This window comes from Phyllobates terribilis, unplaced genomic scaffold (genome assembly GCF_046119375.1).
Source record: "Phyllobates terribilis strain yellow unplaced genomic scaffold, ASM4611937v1 Scaffold_1__5_contigs__length_1240528914, whole genome shotgun sequence".
Lineage (NCBI taxonomy): Eukaryota > Metazoa > Chordata > Amphibia > Anura > Dendrobatidae > Phyllobates > Phyllobates terribilis.
This window is the reverse complement of record NW_027362761.1, coordinates 603,615,440-603,633,701: the sequence shown is the minus strand read 5'-3', so window position 1 is coordinate 603,633,701 and position 18,262 is coordinate 603,615,440. Positions and strand designations below refer to the sequence as shown.

At 45.0% G+C, this 18,262-nt stretch overlaps 1 protein-coding gene across 1 annotated transcript in view; it reads right to left on the bottom strand.

Annotated features, from left to right (window-relative positions):
• Positions 1 to 17,182: 17,182 nt before the first annotated feature.
• The window catches only part of LOC141151139 (uncharacterized), a 108,154-nt gene continuing 107,074 nt past the window's right edge, over positions 17,183 to 18,262 (bottom strand). Inside the window, exon 8 of the mRNA XM_073637035.1 lies at positions 17,183 to 18,182. Within this exon, the coding sequence (XP_073493136.1) occupies positions 17,284 to 18,182 (899 nt within the window). The 3' untranslated portion in view covers positions 17,183 to 17,283. The remainder of the gene's footprint in view (positions 18,183 to 18,262) is intronic.

Below are 18,262 nucleotides of genomic sequence, written 5' to 3'. Positions count from 1 at the left end.
TGCAGCAGGAAATAGTATAACTCCCCACGGGAGGAGTATAGCCATAGGGCAGCAAGTGCGGATGTTGGGGGTGATGGTGCGCGGGAGCAGCAGTAACGACACAGAGTCTCTGTAATGCAGTCCAGAGTATTTACTCATGGATCTTTATCCACGTTACTACAGCTGGTCATAACGTCCCACGTCGCACTGTGTTCACCAGGTGAGGGGCTCGGCCTACTCCCAGATAACTCTGGAGAGTTTCACAGGACCCCCTTCGTGTGTCCTTTCTCTGGCCTGTCAGACCCCGCCAGTGACCTCGCTTCTGTCCGGCTGCCTCAGGCCTTCTCTGGGTAAACCTTGGCGTCAGTTTCCCTGACCCTATGTGGTGCCTTCCTAGCGGGTGTAGCGAGGGGCTGCGCCACGTGAAATGTCACAGCCTCCGGTTTCTAGCTGAGGGTAATTCCCCTCCTCCGCTAGTTTCAGGGACCGGTCTCCCCCTTTGGCCTGACCCTTCTATGCAGGTAGATTCGGGTGTGCGGTGGTGACTCGCCGGTCCGCACCCCTGGGGTTCCTTCGTTCCTTGTTCCTGGAGCCTCCTCCGCTCCTCTTCCTTCCTTCTCCTTCCTTCTGCTTCCTCCAGGCTCCGGCCCATGCAGAGCCTCTGCTCCCAGCCTCCTTCTCTCTCTCTCTCTGTCCTGGCAGGGCCTCACAGGCTAGGCCCGCCTCCGGAGCAGAGCTCCACAGAGGCCCTGCTCTGTCACTTCCTCCCTCTGACTGACTGCCTGAACTAGGATGGTGCCCACCTTTTATACCTCCCTCTAGGTGCACCCAGGAACTGCCCTCTCCCTCCTATGCACTACAGGGTTCCCCCTTTCCTCGGTGTTCCCTCCCCCCACTCCAGCCAGGGACAGGGACTGTCGTGCTCTACTTGGAGCATATTGGTCGCCCTGCCCCCCGGAAATGTGGTGTAATGCATGCAGGTGTCGGGGTCCTGGTCCACACTCCATCCTTACCTGAGAGTGAGATATCACACCTCTGGGTGAGGTGCAATACCTCTGTAGCAACCGAGCCCTCAGGGTGATACAGATATAATTCTGAGAATGATTATTTTTAAGCTTAAAGAGGTGGTCCGCTACATTCTGTAATGCCCCCTTCCATCCAGTATCGGTCCAAAATCAAGCGCGCGCTTTCCCTCTCTCCTTTGCTTTCATTGCCCCCAAGCGCTATCTGGATTTTGGGATGTTCACGATTACAAAAATTGTCCTGCCCCCAGCTATAGAGTGAGGTGCCGGTGGAAGGGAGCTGCAGACCCCACAATCACTAGAGGATAGAAACTTTCACCGCACACTCAGGAGATCCAATGCAAAAGTATTAATGATATTTAGAAAAACCTGCAAGTGGCGTACAAAAAACAGTTCTTTTGTTTAGAGGCGACTTTTACGTTTCGGTCCGCTCCTGGGCCTTGCTCACATAGTCGCTCTGAGTAAGGCTGTGATGGTCCAAACCATATGAGAGAGATCCCAGTGGGGATGCATATTCAGCGGAGTCCTTATGGGGAATGGCAGTAAGGGCGCTCCTGCACTTCCTGTGTGAAGGCCTTTTGGGATGTGACGTGCGGTGAAACGCCGTTCACAACCCAGTCAATCGTGGCGGGGGGGTTTAGTGCGTGCGACTGGGTCATGCCTAGGTGAATCCAAGAAATCCGGAAGTTGAGGTGACATCAGCCGAGGTCACGTGATGTGGACTGAGCAAGAAGGGATAGCGCCACCCACAGGCACATCTGGCTACATAAGGTATTTCCAAAAATAGTTAGTTAAAAGATGTAAATGGATGGGGGCATTTTACAATGTAGCGGACCACCTCTTTACACTCGTTCATTGGGTGATTGGCAGCAGTTTACACTGCACAGTTATTGGGGAACATAAGAGTATGTGATGAATGATTAGTGCCGGTCGTCATGGTGACTGTCTGTGACAATAAACCATAGGGAGCAGCGAGCATGGTGAATGGCATAGAATGGATGATAGCTGACAATGATGTTACTATGGTAATAAACTGGGGTGGATGGTATGGATGATTACTGCAATCATTACACTGCTTATAATCTGGAGGGGAGATGATGAAGGATTTCTGCAATATTTACTGTAATGACGTATGTGCTTTATTCACAACGGCCTGCTGATATATATTTATGCACCGTATATAGTCTTTTAATTGCTAGATGAATGCAGAGGAGAGGGAGAGCGTGCGGTGGATGCTGGGCTGTGACAGGAGGTGGCGCCACTGGGTCACGCCGGCATGAATCTGGAATGTGACATGACATCAGCGGGGTCAGAGCCGGCTGTAGCCGGGGTCAGAGATGCCCAATGAGTCGTCAGCGATAGCGCCCCTCACAGACCCTTATAACAACCAAAGGGAATTACAAAAAAAACTTTTTTCCAAATTGAAATGGATGGGGGCATTATTGATTGCAGAGGACGACCTCTTTAATAAACCGTCCTGTTATTTAGTAACAATTCTTTATAAAGGGACAGTGAACACTTCTGACTAATTGTAACTTATAATTTGTAGAGTCCTGTAAATGAAGAGGTTCCTGCACACGGCCCCCGCTCAGCAGACAGCAGACGGGTCACTCACCAGCACCTTTAGGAAGGTTTAAGAAAAATAAAAGTAGCATGCCAAAAATGTATATTGAAATCCATGTAGCAGCCTTATGGCAGCTTTACATTCTAGCTGTAATTCCTGCTTATCTCGTCTTTTGGTTTTTATTTTGATTTGATTTCTCTACTTTTCTCTTTTCTACAACTACAAATCTGTCGGCTTTCTAATATCGGCTCGTGGACCTGTTGGTTCAACCACATTCACCGTCTCCTATTACTAAATCAGGATCATCACAGTCCAACGTTGTATTAAAATAATTTATTGTCGTCAAACAATAATGAGAATTGTATAAACAGGATGTGGAGAGGAGAGTTTCAGAATCGGGTGGATTCAGTCCTCTCTTCCTAGACTTAGACCCGGCGATATAACACAAGAAGCAGAATCATTAGAGCTGCGTCACTTACACGGCAGACAGGAAGTGCGATATAACACAATCATTAGAGCTGCGTCACTTACACGGCAGACAGGAAGTGCGATATAACACAATCATTAGAGCTGCGTCACTTACACCGCAGACAGGGAGTGCGAGATTCCAATAAACATTTAAAGCTGCTTAGATTAAAAAGGTTATTCCAAAAATCATAATTTATTCCCTATGGGACTGTAGGGAATAGTCGGGGCTGTAATCTGACAGTCTTATAGACAATGAATAAAGTTGTGGTCTAGCATGTACACCTCCACTCCATTCACTACAGGGCTATGCAGAGCCTGGTTCCTGGGATCTAGGGACCCATTGTCTGGATTGCTAAGGGGGCCAGTGGTTGGACCCCAAACGATTAGTAAGTTTTATTATTGATATGGGACAACTAGGAATTTTGGGAAAAACCCTTTAGTTTTGTAAGAATCAAGGCTGTGTGTATATATATATATATATATATATATATATATATATATGGATTAGAATGTATATAAGTGGATTACATGAAGTGATAACATTCTATAATATATATATACAGTATATACACATATATATATATAATTAAATCCTCTTATATTTATTAATTGAAATACTTTTCCACAATTAGACGTCAGAAGCAGAAGCCGTTGTATCATTTCAGTTTCTATTGTTCTTCTCTTTATGACTCTTTACATTCTTATCGGCATATATGTATCAGTACATTACAGCTGGAGATGATTTATTGCCGTTCATGTGATACAAATTAGGCAATGTCTGGAATCCCACTAATGGTTGGACTAGGACGGCCATTATATTAGTGGTCTGCAGGTTCTGAGCCTATAACTCAGATACAACCAGGGGGGAGTACGGGATTTCCAGGAGGGCCGCAGGCAGAACACTTGTATTTCTTATAATATATGATAAACTGTTCTCCGCTGTTTCAGCGCAGTAATAGCCGGGTATTATAGAAAGCCGACTGCTGACTGACACACAAGGTGACATCAATGGTCTCAAGGATTGAAAGTTGATCGCTCCATTCTCAGGCGGTTCTTGTGTGTAAGGCTATGTTCACACATCATGTTTTTTTCTGCAGCAAAACCTGATCTCTTGCCAGATGTTTGTTCAGGATTTTTCTTGCTGTTTTGCTTATTTTTTGGTGAATTTTTGCTGCGTTTTTTTCACTGTCCTTTTGTCTCTTATATGTTTGTACATAACGTTCAGTGAAAAAAAGATAAAAATTTCTGGTTTTCGCGCAAAAAAACGCTGAAAAAAACATTGAAAAACCTGACACCTGCATTTTTGGTGCATTTTTTCAGCGTTTTTTTCACCACCCATTACTTTCAATGGGTAAAAAAACACTGAAAAAAACGCTGAAAGAAGTGACATGCTCTATTTTGCAAAAAAAACATGATGTGTGCATGAGATTTCTGGAATCTCATAGACTTTGCGGGTACTGCAAAACGCATCTGAAAATTTGCATTAAAAAAATGCATTAAAAAAAACGCTGAAAAAAACATGATGTGTGAACATAGCCTAAAGGTTGGTAAACACTTAAAACATAATGCAATGAAGACTGGTCTGATCCTCACAGTCCTCTACTTCTGAGATTTGTAGAATCTCATTCACACCTTCACTCAAGTGTAGGTACAAAACAGGGATCCAGGTCTCTAATAAATCCACACCTCATCCACCATGAAATATCAGCTGCCTTCCGTCCAGCGCCGGACTGGGGTGTCTGGGGCCCACCAGGGACATTGACTCCAGGGGCCCACCTACCCGGGCCCACCCTTCAGCTATTTGCAGATACCTGTTAGCCGTTATCCCCATTATATTGGCGGCTCCTGCCCATCACTGTGCGCTCACCAGAAATGCCATGTACAATTACTGGAGTTTGCATTAAAGGGTTTTTATTGGTGAAGTTCTCAGCGATGCACAGGTTGGGAAGGGGGTCACTTATTTATTGGTGGAATCCGCACTGTCAGAAGATTGTGGCACTTTGAGTATTTGGTGACATTTTTACCTCTGTATTTATAAGACAAATCCAGGAGTGGAGCGATCCGAGGTCATGGTTTATGCATTTCTCACCCACTCCTGGTTTTGTCTTATAAATACAGAGGTGAAAATCTCACCAAATGCCAACTTGCTTTCTCTGGTGAACCTCTGTGACTGCATCTCTGCTGCTGTGTAATAGTCACAGGACAGGGAGGGGTTAAACATCCAAGTATTTAATATCTATTGGAAATAAAGAGGTTTCCCCTTATTGATATCAGATAAAACAAATGATCAACCACAATCCACTCTACCAAGACCAATATTACCAGATAGAAGGCAGAAATACCACCACACCGTGACCAGATCACATATTACCACCACATAGTGCCCAAATAATGCCACATACAAGGCACAAATACCGCCACACCATGACCAAAGCACATAATACCACCACATAGTGATCAAATGCTACCAGATACAAGGTATAAATACTGACACACCATGAGACCACATATTACCACCACATAATGACCGAATAATACCACATACAAGGGACAAATATCGTCATGTCATGACCAAAGCACATAATGCCACCACATAGTGACAAATAATACTAAAATAATAAAAATGTAAAAAAGCTCTGTATATTGGGTTAGTGTACAGGTTATACAGCGATCACCAGTGACATTATACAGAGGAGCTCTGTATATAGTGTACAGGTAATACAGTGATCACCAGTGACATTATACACAGGAGCTCTGTATGTAGTGTACAGGTAATACAGTGATCACAAGTGACATTATACACAGGAGCTCTGTATATGGTGTATAGTGTACAGGTAATACAGTGATCACCAGTGACATTATACACAGGAGCTCGGTATATAGTGTACAGGTAATGCAATGATCAGCATTGATATTATACACAGGAGCTCTGTATATAGTGTCAGTGTGCATGTATAGGTAATACACATACTCACAAGTTCTTTATCTGCCGCAGACCTATATCACATCTTCTATGCAGGACTTATCTCTGCAGAAAATAACATAGTTAGCTATAACTGATCACTTCCAGAGCACAATCCACACTTTTCCCAAGATTTCTACACTATATGAAATGACAAAAAAGCAACATAGTGCGGCACTACACAGTAACAGTGCTCCAGCGTCATTCTGTGCCTGCTCATCTGTCAGCAGACATATTGTCTGATGGAAAAGATGTAGCAGAGTTGAAGACAGAAGACCTATGGATTACGTTGGAGTGACGATTTTTCTTTATTAAAGATGGATTCCCTAAATGTGTTTTATTTTTAATAAAAAAAAATAAATTTGTCTCTTTTTTTTTTTTCTGTTTACTAGAAATTCATGGTGGCCATGTCTAATTTGGCGTGACACCATGAATTTTGGGCTTAGTACCAGCTGATAATACAAAGCTGGCTTGGTACTAACCCCATTATTACCCAGGGTGCCACTCACCACCAGGGCCGCTGGAAGAGCCGGGTAAAGCGCATGGAAATGGCGCTACGATGAATGCGCCATTTTCAGGGGTGGCTGCGGGCTGCGATTTTCAGTGTGGGGGGCGGGGAACGCTTGGGCCTTACCATGCTGCGAATCCCAGCCCCCAGCTGCCTTGTTTTATCTGGCTGGCGATCAACATATGGCGGAAGCCCACGCATTTTTCTAAAAAAAAATAAATGTTAAATAAGTTTAAAACAAATATTCGGCTTCTCTGTCTTTTGATCGCCAGCCAAGGTAAAGCCAGGCAGCGGGGGGGTGGCAGGCCGTAGCTGTCTGCTTTATCTGCGCTGAGAATCAGAAATTCTGCGGAGCGCTACATCGTTTTAAAAATTTCTTTTCACACTTCTATATGCGACAGACCCAACAGCCAATCGCAGATGCTGTCAAAGAGGATGGGCGTCTGTGATTGGCTGTGTGAGTAATGTACAATTAGCCCATATATTCTAGTATGGTACTATGTATGGGCTGCTTTCAGGTTACTCAAGCAGCCAATCACAGACGCCCATTCTCTGTGTCAGCGTCTGTGATTGGCTGTTGGGACTGTCACACATAGAAGTGTGAAAATAAATAAATAATAAAGCAAAAATGACATAGAGCTCTGCAGAATTTTTGATTCTCAGCGCAGCTAAAGCAGACAGCTACGGGCTGCCACCTCCAGCTGCCTGGCTTTACCGTGGCTGCTGATCAAAAGTCAGGAAAGCCCAATGTTTTTTTTATTTATTTAAAAAAATAATAAAAAAAAAATGCGTGGGCTCCTGCCATATGTTGATCGCCAGCCAGGTAAAACCAGGCAGCTGGGGGCTGGGATTCTCAGCATGGTAAGGCCCAAGCATTCTGGGCCCCCCACGCTGAAAACGGCAGCCCACAGCCACCCCTGGAATTGGCGCATTCATCGTAGCACCATTTCCAGGCGCTTTGTCCGGCTCTTGGTGGGGGGTGGCATGCTGGGTAATAATGGGGTTAGTACCAGCTTTGTATTATCAGCTGGTACTAAGCCTGAAATTCATGGCGTCATGCCAAATTAGACATGGCCACCATGAATTTCTATTAAACAGAAGAAAAAAAACACAACACAGAGAGAAATTTTTTTTTTAATAAAAATAAAACACAAAATACATGTAGGGACTCCATCTTTAATAAAAAACAAAATGGGCAATGGGCATGCATGATGGAACCACCAGTGGCTGGCAGGACATGCTGGGCATGATAGTACCACAGAGGCTGGCAGGACATGCTGGGCATGATAGTACCACAGAGGCTGACAGGACATACTAGGCATGATCCCCTTTGTTGAGCTGACTGGTATATATGTAGCTTACCACGGGCCTGGGTGGTCTGGAGTTGGGACCCGGTCCTATTTGTCTACCCTTTTATATGCATTGCTTCAACTTTGATATACAGTAAGGTTTTTAATATAGGCAGTATAGGTACCGTCCCAATTTAGGGTCACCTTGCCGCTGGTGGGACGGCTTGTATACTTTTTTTGATCAATAATAGTTCACTAAGTACCCTATATTTATTATGCAACTTTGCTTTACATTTATATATAATGATGGTAGGGTATGAGATATATTTTTGTCTTTTGTAGGTTTTGTTTCTTTTTTGCTAGTGTGAACATGCTCCTATTTCTTGCATGTCTACCATCTTAGACCTCAGTTCACATTGCCTGGTTTTTTGTCTTGTTTGCATTCTGTGCAATTTAAGGGTGTGGCATCCCCTTTGTTGAGCTGACTGGTATATATGTAGCTTACCACGGGCCTGGGTGGTCTGGAGTTGGGACCCGGTCCTATTTGTCTACCCTTTTATATGCATTGCTTCAACTTTGATATACAGTAAGGTTTTTAATATAGGCAGTATAGGTACCGTCCCAATTTAGGGTCACCTTGCCGCTGGTGGGACGGCTTGTATACTTTTTTTGATCAAAAATAGTTCACTAAGTACCCTATATTTATTATGCAACTTTGCTTTACATTTATATATAATGATGGTAGGGTATGAGATATATTTTTGTCTTTTGTCTTTTGTAGGTTTTGTTTCTTTTTTGCTAGTGTGAACATGCTTCTATTTCTTGCATGTCTACCATCTTAGACCTCAGTTCACATTGCCTGGTTTTTTGTCTTGTTTGCATTCTGTGCAATTTAAGGGTGTGGCATCCCCTTTGTTGAGCTGACTGGTATATATGTAGCTTACCACGGGCCTGGGTGGTCTGGAGTTGGGACCCGGTCCTATTTGTCTACCCTTTTATATGCATTGCTTCAACTTTGATATACAGTAAGGTTTTTAATATAGGCAGTATAGGTACCGTCCCAATTTAGGGTCACCTTGCCGCTGGTAGGACAGCTTGTATACTTTTTTTGATCAATAATAGTTCACTAAGTACCCTATATTTATTATGCAACTTTGCTTTACATTTATATATAATGATGGTAGGGTATGAGATATATTTTTGTCTTTTGTAGGTTTTGTTTCTTTTTTGCTAGTGTGAACATGCTCCTATTTCTTGCATGTCTACCATCTTAGACCTCAGTTCACATTGCCTGGTTTTTTGTCTTGTTTGCATTCTGTGCAATTTAAGGGTGTGGCATCCCCTTTGTTGAGCTGATTGGTATATATGTAGCTTACCACGGGCCTGGGTGGTCTGGAGTTGGGACCCGGTCCTATTTGTCTACCCTTTTATATGCATTGCTTCAACTTTGATATACAGTAAGGTTTTTAATATAGGCAGTTTAGGTACCGTCCCAATTTAGGGTCACCTTGCCGCTGGTGGGACGGCTTGTATACTTTTTTTGATCAAAAATAGTTCACTAAGTACCCTATATTTATTATGCAACTTTGCTTTACATTTATATATAATGATGGTAGGGTATGAGATATATTTTTGTCTTTTGTCTTTTGTAGGTTTTGTTTCTTTTTTGCTAGTGTGAACATGCTCCTATTTCTTGCATGTCTACCATCTTAGACCTCAGTTCACATTGCCTGTTTTTTTAGGCATGATTCATGCCTAGTATGTCCTGCCAGCCTCCGTGGTACTAACATGCCCACCCAGCATGTCCTGCCAGCCACTGGTGGTAGTACATGGTGCTGGGCATAGTACCCCCCCGCTTTTCATACTCACGCATTGAGATGAGGGGCAGGCCTGCAGCCGCTGCCTGGGGCGACGCCCGGTCCGTCCTCCACAGGTAAACGCTTGAATGTATGGGCTCCTTCCAGGTATGACGTCATTTCCAGGGGGCGTGTCCTGACGGTACATTATGGGCGTGTTCTAGTTTAGCACAAGACGCCATAGTCTCTTGCAGAGAATGACAGCAGCCGGTGAAGCTGCAGGAGGTCAGTGCTGTGGGCTCTGTGGAGATTCTGCAGGCTTGTGCGGATGTTGGGGGCATGCTGCGTGCTCTGGGTGGTCTTTGGGGGCATACTGAGGGCGCATACTGCGGGCTCTGGGGGGATGGTGGTGGCTCTGGGGGGATTCTGCGGGCTTGTGGGGACGCTGGGGGCATGCTGCATGGTTTTTGGGGGCTCTGGGGGGTGATGCTGCGGGCTCTGTGGGGGCAAGCTGTGGGCTGGTGGTGGCTCTGGGGGGATGCTGGGGGCTCTGGGGGGCTGCTGCGGGCTGGTGGTGGCTGTGGGGGGATGCTGCTGGCTGGTGGTGGCTCTGGGGGGGATGGTGGTGGCTCTGGGGGGATGCTGGTGGCTCTGGGGGAGATGCTGGGGGCAGCTGGGGGGGATGCTGGTGGCGCTTGGGGGGATGCTGGGGGCAGCTGGTGGCTTTGGGGGCAGCTGGGGGGGTGCTGGTGGCTCTGGGTGGGGATGCTGGGGGCTGCAGGTGGCTCTGGGGGGCATGCTGGTGGCTCTGGGGGGATGCTGGGGGCATGCTGGTGGCTCTAGGGGGATGCTGGGGGCAGCTGGTGGCTCTGGGGGGGGATGCTGGGGGCAGCTGGTGGCTCTGGGGGGGAAGCTGGGGGCAGCTGGGGGGGTGCTGGTGGCTCTGGGGGGGATGCTGGGGGCAGCTGGTGGCTCTGGGGGGGATGCTGGCGGCTCTGCGGGGGATGCTGGAGGCGGCTTTGGGGGGATGCTGCGGGGGTGCTGGTGCGGGCTCTTTGGGGGGGGTGATGATGCACGCCTGTGGGGTCTCGGGAGGGATGATGGTGCACAATGGGAATAATATTTGTAGGGGGCCGCCTGCTGGGCTTTGGGGTAGGGGTTTATTCTTGGGGAGGCGGATGGTGTGGGTTTATGCTTGGGGGGGCGGGGTCTGGTGGAATTATCATGCATGAAAATGATCTTGCTGCGGAATGCACGGTTCTTCTTCTTAAACCATGGAAGGAAGTGCTGTTTGAGAAACTCAACATACATTATGGAGTTCATCTTTACCCCTTCAGGGATCCTAAAAGGGCCGACAATCTCTCTCCCCATGATTCCAGCCCAAAACATTACTCCACCTCCTCCTTGTTAGCGCCGTAGCCATGTTTGCATGGGGTGTCCATCAACCAGCCATCCTCCACTCCATCCATCTGGACCATCGAGATCATTTCATGCATGATAATGCCCCGTCTCATGCTGCACATAACACATCTGCATCTCTGGCTGCTGTGGGCATAAAAGAGGACAAACTTATGGTGTGGCCCCCATGCTCCCCTGACCTCAACCTCATTGAGAACCTCTGGAGCATCATCAAAAGGAGTGTCTATGCTGGCGGGAGGCAGTTCACATCTAAGTAACAGCTCTGGGAGGGTATTCTGTCCTCATGCAAAACAATTGAAGCAGAAACCATCCAAAACCTGACAAATTCAATGGACGAGAGAGTTCAGAAGCTCCTTTCGAACAAGGGGTCCTATGTGCAAATGTAACATCACCTAGAATAAAGTTTTGAGGTGAAAACTGTTTGATTTCAGTTTGTAATAACCCGCTAATGCTTATAATTGCAAAAATGACAATTTTTTTGTTCTTTATTAAAATGAAAAGGTTGAAAACTCTGCTGTGCATAATAATTTGGAACATGCATTTTGAGTGCAGTTTGAGTGTTTTATTTTTTAAAAAATATCCTGTTATCATAGGCAGTTTATACAAAAACCTTTCAATTGTACTCTAATAGTTATTTGACTGGAAAATTACAATGACTGCAATTCATATAGGTAATTTGGGAAAATCTGAGAAAATACTATTTGCATAATAATTTGGAACACAGTGTAAAATAGTGAATATTACCAGAAAACATTTACCTATGTTATACACTGACAAGGATCCAGCAACAAGAAAGACAACTGACACGTGGATGACGAACACCAAAGGTTTCATTGAATGTGGGAGAAATAAATGTGGTTTGTGCAAGTCTGTGCACAAAGCAAAAATGTCTGCATCTACTAACCATAATAAACCCTATAATATCCGACATCTCATTAGTTGTAGCTCCACACGTCATTGACACCATACAATGTGAAGCTTGTCTGCTGCAATATGTGGGGGGCACGGTCAGACCCTTACGTCACCGCATTGGGGGACACGTTAGGGACGTTCTTGGCCCCACAACACGTAATACATCTCCAGCATCACAACATCTCATACAACACAATAGGGATTAATCACTTTACAGTTGTGGGTATTGAATATGTCACCAGACCAGCTAAGGGGGGAGATTGATATAAAAAGTACACCCCAGAGAAGCCTTGTGGATTCTGGAATTGGACTCCAGATTCTCCAGTGATATGAATCTTCGTTCAGACCTTGTATCCATTTACTGAATTGTGTTTTTCCCTCTTTTATAGTAATTATACATAATATACACATTATAGATGCAGACACTTCATTCTTCTATTGCACGGATGCTTTTTGTTGTGGACATATGATCATCCATAGGGTTAATTTAGACATACTTGCACATTTGGGGCTGGGGGTCTCCGCTGTGCATTAGACACTATGATGTGTATAATAAGTCGGTTACTGGTTATTTATTGTTCCATGACTATGAATCAAACACATATAATAGTTCTAAACGCATAGCTTTTGCGACTTTCCCCAGGAGATCTTGTTCTTGGCTATGTTCAGGATTTGAATGCAGAAAATTCCTTAAGGTTTCTACATCTCTTGGCAGGAAAAACAGTGCAGAAAAAAACACGCGTTTTACAGCAATTCTGATGCGTTTTGTACAGCAATGAATCCTTTTTGGAGCCAAATAAAGATATTTGAAAAAAGAAACATGGGACATCGCTTTAAACCTTGGATTACTGTCAGACCTGTATATTGGTTAATTTAAATGATTAAAGAATGTGTCAGTTGTAGTTCAAATAAAGTGTTTTACTCTCAGTGTGTGTTTTTTTTTAGCTCTTTACTTAGGTTTAGTAATGAGATGGCCTGTTTGACACCTTTTCATCACTAAACAAAAGGGCTAGGTGTCAGCTAATCCCATAGGGGTTAATCCCATTAGTATTCCCATTCATGTCATTTCTGGGGCAGCTGAGAGCTGCTCTTTTAGCCTAGAAAGGTGCCATTAGGCAACCATGTTCCCCAGCTATTAATAACAGCTTACAGTTGTTTGTTTAGCCGCTACGTCCCCCAAAACGCTGTGTTCTAAAGCCGCACTTTTGTTGTCAATACATGCGGATTCACCGCATATAATGACATTTTAATCAGTCAAAATCTGCAGCGGAGACCCAGAAATTGATTTTCTGCAGGTGAATTTGGGTATGCCCATGATCAGGAGCCGCTGTGGGTTTGGAGCTGTGTATTTATGCAGTGTGAAACCCGCAGTGTTCAGATATTACAGCATAGTGGATGGGATTTCTAGAAATCCTATTTCCACTATGTGTGCATCTGAGGCTGCGGATCAACCACAGACACTGACATGCGGTGCGTTTTTCAGGACCGCAGCATGTCAAATTCTCCTGTGGAGTCGCTTGTCTCCGCAACATAAATTTGACCACTAGAATGTATTGTATTGTATTCAGTGAACACATGCGGACTTACCTGCGTTCAATAGAAGCAGTGTTTTGGACGCAGCCAACATATGCTGCGTCCAAAGCGTTGCCACGTCTGGATCGTGGGCACATAGCCTTATATTAAAAAAAAAAATGGCGTGGGCTCCATTATTTTCATAATCAGCCAAAGGAAAGCCAACCGCTGTGAGGTGATATTAGTAGCCGGGGAAGGGGCCATTAGCCAAAAATGTTTCCTGGCTATTAACAGCACACAGCTGATTGCTTAGCCTTTACTGGCTAGATTACAGGGGGACCCCAGAAAAAAATTGACGTAGGGTCCCCTATAAAATCTAACCAGCAAAGGCTTTACAGACATTTGCGGGTTGATACTAAAAGCCAGGGAAGGGGCCATGGATCCTGGCCCCCTCCGCGGCTAATAATATCAGCTCTCAGCTGCCCCAGAACTGGCGCGGGGTTCATGTCAGCCTTGTATTGACAGCTGACATGAATCCCAGTTTATAGACGCCCCCATTACTAACCCCGTAGTAATGTTTTTGTCATTTTTCAATAAAGACACAGCTAGAATAAAGTGTTTTATTGAAATAAAATTATACACGGTTTTAATCTTTTATTTGAAGATAAAAAAACACTATACTCACCTAACGCCCAGTCCCTGAAGCCCTCGTCTCCTGTAAGAAACCAAAAATAAAAAACAACCATATCCCTTACCTGCCGCCATGACGTAATCCCAGTGTCCCACAGCAATCTGGTTAACTTCTACAGTATCCACATCAATCACTGATGTGACTGTTGTAGAAGACAGCTCTGTATACACCGACAGGGGTGTAATCACTGCTATCAGTGTACATCGCTGCGCTGCTGGGACTGAGTTCACTGGAGTTCATCAGCTGAAGATGAGCTGATAAGCCCAGGTGCCCTCATACACTGCATCAGTGTTGCGTGGGAAAATTCCCAAGCAGCACTGATGCCGTATGTGAGGTCACCGGAGCTCGTCAGCTGATCTCAGCTGATGAACTCTAGTGAACTCAGTCCCAGAAGCGCAGCGATGTACACTGCCGGGAGCGATTGTTGGGTGGTCCGGTTGCCGTGAGACATCGGGAGGATGGCGGACAGGTGAGAATACAGTGTTTTTATTTTAATATTGATTTATTTTTACTTTTTTTTTTTTTACACTGCGCACAGACGCTGGCTGAGGAGACTACTTCTCCCCTCAGCTGCGCCTGCTCCCACTGTTATCAGCGGGATCGGCCATCGGATGATGGGAGGCGTAGTCTTCCGGGGTCCATTCTTGGTGCGGTTTTGCGGCGTTTTTGACTCATTGACTTGAATTGAGTCAGTCAAATATGCAGCAAACATCGGCATCAAATCCGCAGATATATTTATACCTGAATTTTTGTTGCGGATTTGACTGACTCAATTCAAGTCTATGGGTGAAAAACGCTGCAGAAACGCACAAAGAATTGACATGCTGCAGATTTAAACGCAATGACAATCCGGTCAAGATAATTCCTGATCATGTGCACAGCACTTCAGGATTGTCATTGCATTAGCTGGCACACGGATTACCTAGCGTTTTTGGCGCATTTCAAAAAACGCACAGTGTGCACATTGCTTTTTAATGTTTCTACGATTTTAATTTGTGTGTTTCCATATAAGTTTTTGTTTTTATTCACACTGGAAAACAAGTGCTGGATTATCAGTAACTTAATAAATTCCATCCATTCCTTCCCAACTGTGATTTTCCCTCCGAGCACTTCCCATGGATCTCACCAAGCACTGAGAGATGAGCTGAAAGCAGACATATTTTTCTATAGAGGAATGGCAGACATGGGTGTTGTCCACATAGAAAGCCTCTCCTAAATCCCATACACAAAAAAGCCGCCCTACAATCTGCCAGGACACATGCGGAAACATATGAAGACTCCTGGGACTTTATACTCTGGAGTGATGAGACCAAGATAAATGTGTTTGGAACTGATGGCTTAAAAACTGTCTCAAAGGTGAGGAATACAATGAGAATCCATGGTGTCTACAGAGAAACCTGGTGGTGGCCGTGTCCTTATGTGGGGCAGCATGAGCGCTGCTGGTGTCGGGGAGCTACAGGTCATTGATGACATCATGAATTCACATATGTTCTGCTTTGTTACGCTCACTGGTGGCTCAAGTGGACTTCTGGATCCACCGGGCCAACCCTGGAGGGGCGTAACTAAGCAGCTACCTTGGTGTTCACTGGAGCCTCTAGTGGTGAGGTCAGGCTTGTACGGCAGGTAGCTGCCAAGTACAACTCCAGGGTGGTGTCCGGCAGTAGCTGCTGATCCAAGGGGTCAGCTTAGCTGACACTGATTACAGCTCCATTCAGACTCAGTAAATACAGTACAGGATCACTGACACGGGAATGTTCAGACACTGGATGCACTGTGACCAGAGGACTTCAGGAACAGGAATGGCCACACTAGGACCATTTGACAAGGGTTCAGGCACTGACTGCTTCGGGACCAAGGGTACAGGCACTGGATGCTCTGGAACCAGGGGATGAGGGTTCAGGCACTGGCCGCTACAGGACCACGGGACGAGGGTACAGACACTGGCCTCTCCAGGTCCAGGGGATGAGGGTACCGGCACTGGTCTCTCCAGAACCAGGGGACAAGGGTACAGGCAATGATCTCTCCAGGACCAAGGGACGATGGTACAGGTATCGGCCACTCCAGAACCAGGGGATGAGGGTTCAGGCACTGGCTGCTCCAGGACCAGGGGGCAAGGGTTCAGGCACTGGCTGCTCCAGGACCAGGGGACGAGGTTTTCGGCACGGGCTACTCTAGGACCAGGGATTCAGGTACAGGACTCTGGCCACAGGGGGACCAAGGGTTTACGGACTCAGGACCCTGGCCACACCAAGACCAGGGGACCTCACAAGTCACTAGCAGTACACCTTAGTAAGGGGAGAGTGAGTCTTTTATACAAGATGCCTCCCAGCTATTGGTTGGGAGCCATCTTGCAGGTGTACTAGTTATGCTAAATGCCTCTCAGCAACCAGCTGAGGCATTTAGCATAAGGAGCACGCTGCCCCTTTAAGAACAGGGAAACACGCATGTACTAGACGCCGCCGGTAGCTGCAAAGCAGTCACAGGAACAGAGGACAAGGAGAGCGCCAGGAACCATGCCCACGGCCGGAGCGGTGAGAAAGCGTCTTTGCATGGAGGGAGAAGGGGACACCATGCGAAGGCGTCGGCAGCAGCATTACTCTATAGTGGAAGAGAAGATGCTGCCATCACTCCGTGCCATTGGTAGACCTGCACTTCTCCAACATTACAATGATCCAAAACACACATCTAAGGCCACTGTTGCATTTCTGAAGAACAGGGTGACAGTGATTCAGTGGCCAAGTGTCTCCTGATCTGAACCCAACCAAACACCTATGAGGAATTCTGAAGAGACAAGTTGTCATCACTCCATCCAGCATCCAGGCTGGTGCCGTCCTTAAAAAATCATGGAGGGCATACAAAATTCTAGATGTAGTAGCTTTTGATGTGGGGTGTACTCATTTTTGCACCAACTAATTTGAGTAAAACTGAAGGTTTTGTAATGAGAGTTATATTATTACCCTTACTTTCATGTTTTGATTACAAAAAAAATGTTCTATGAAATTCAGTGTTGGAAAAATTTTAGAAATTTATTCAGTGAGACAGTAAATAAAATCTTACTCATCAAAGGGGGTGTACTTATTTATGCTGAGCAATGTTTATTAAATTTATGAAAAGCAGTGAACATAATTACAATTTCTTTTCCGTATGACTTCTCTCATGTTTTAAAAGATAAGATTTATGTATAAAAGATTTCCCACATTCTCTCCTGTGTGATTTCTCTGATGTCTAATAAGACTCCCTTTAACTGCGAAGGACTTCTCACATAGTGAACATGAATACGACTTCTCTCCTGTGTGGATTTTCTGATGTGTAACAAGCTGTGATTTATTTGTAAAGCACCTTCCACATTCTGAGCATGAAAATGGCTTCTCTCCTGTATGAATTCTCATATGTGCTGCAAGATTTGATTTACCTGTAAAGCATTTCCCACATTCTGAACATGAATACGGCTTCTCTCCTGTATGAATTCTCTGATGTATAATAAGACTTCCTTTAACTGTGAAGGACTTCTCACATAGTGAACATGAATATGACTTCTCTCCTGTGTGGATTCTCTGATGTCTAACAAGATGTGATTTATTTGTAAAGAACCTTCCACATTCTGAACATGAAAAAGGTTTTTCCCCTGTGTGAATTCTTTGATGTTTAACAAGCTCTGATTTACTTCCAAAACATTTCCCACATTCTGAACATGGAAATGGCTTCTCTCCTGTATGAATTCTCTGATGGTTAACAAGTTCTGATTTATATATAAAGCATTTCCCACATTCTGAACAGGAGTATGGCTTCTCTCCTTTGTGTTTTCTTTGTGCCTGAGTTGAGCTTTTAGTAAATTTCTTGTCACACTGAAATATTTTATCCACTGTGTCACCTGGAACAGTGGTAACAATGTGAGATTGCTCAGGAGAGGGTTCCTCATGATTAGGAGGATTATAAGAAGGTGAAGTGCTGTGAAGTCCAGGAGGTGCAGGAAGGGTGATGAGGTTTTCTCCATTAGAGTGCTTCGTGATAGCTTCTTTTTCACAATTTAGTGATGAACCGTTATTCCCACAAGGATTTCCTATCAGGATGAAAGATAGAAAAAAAAATCACATCTAATCTACAACACAAAAGGGATTTCTAAATGTATTTTATGGATCT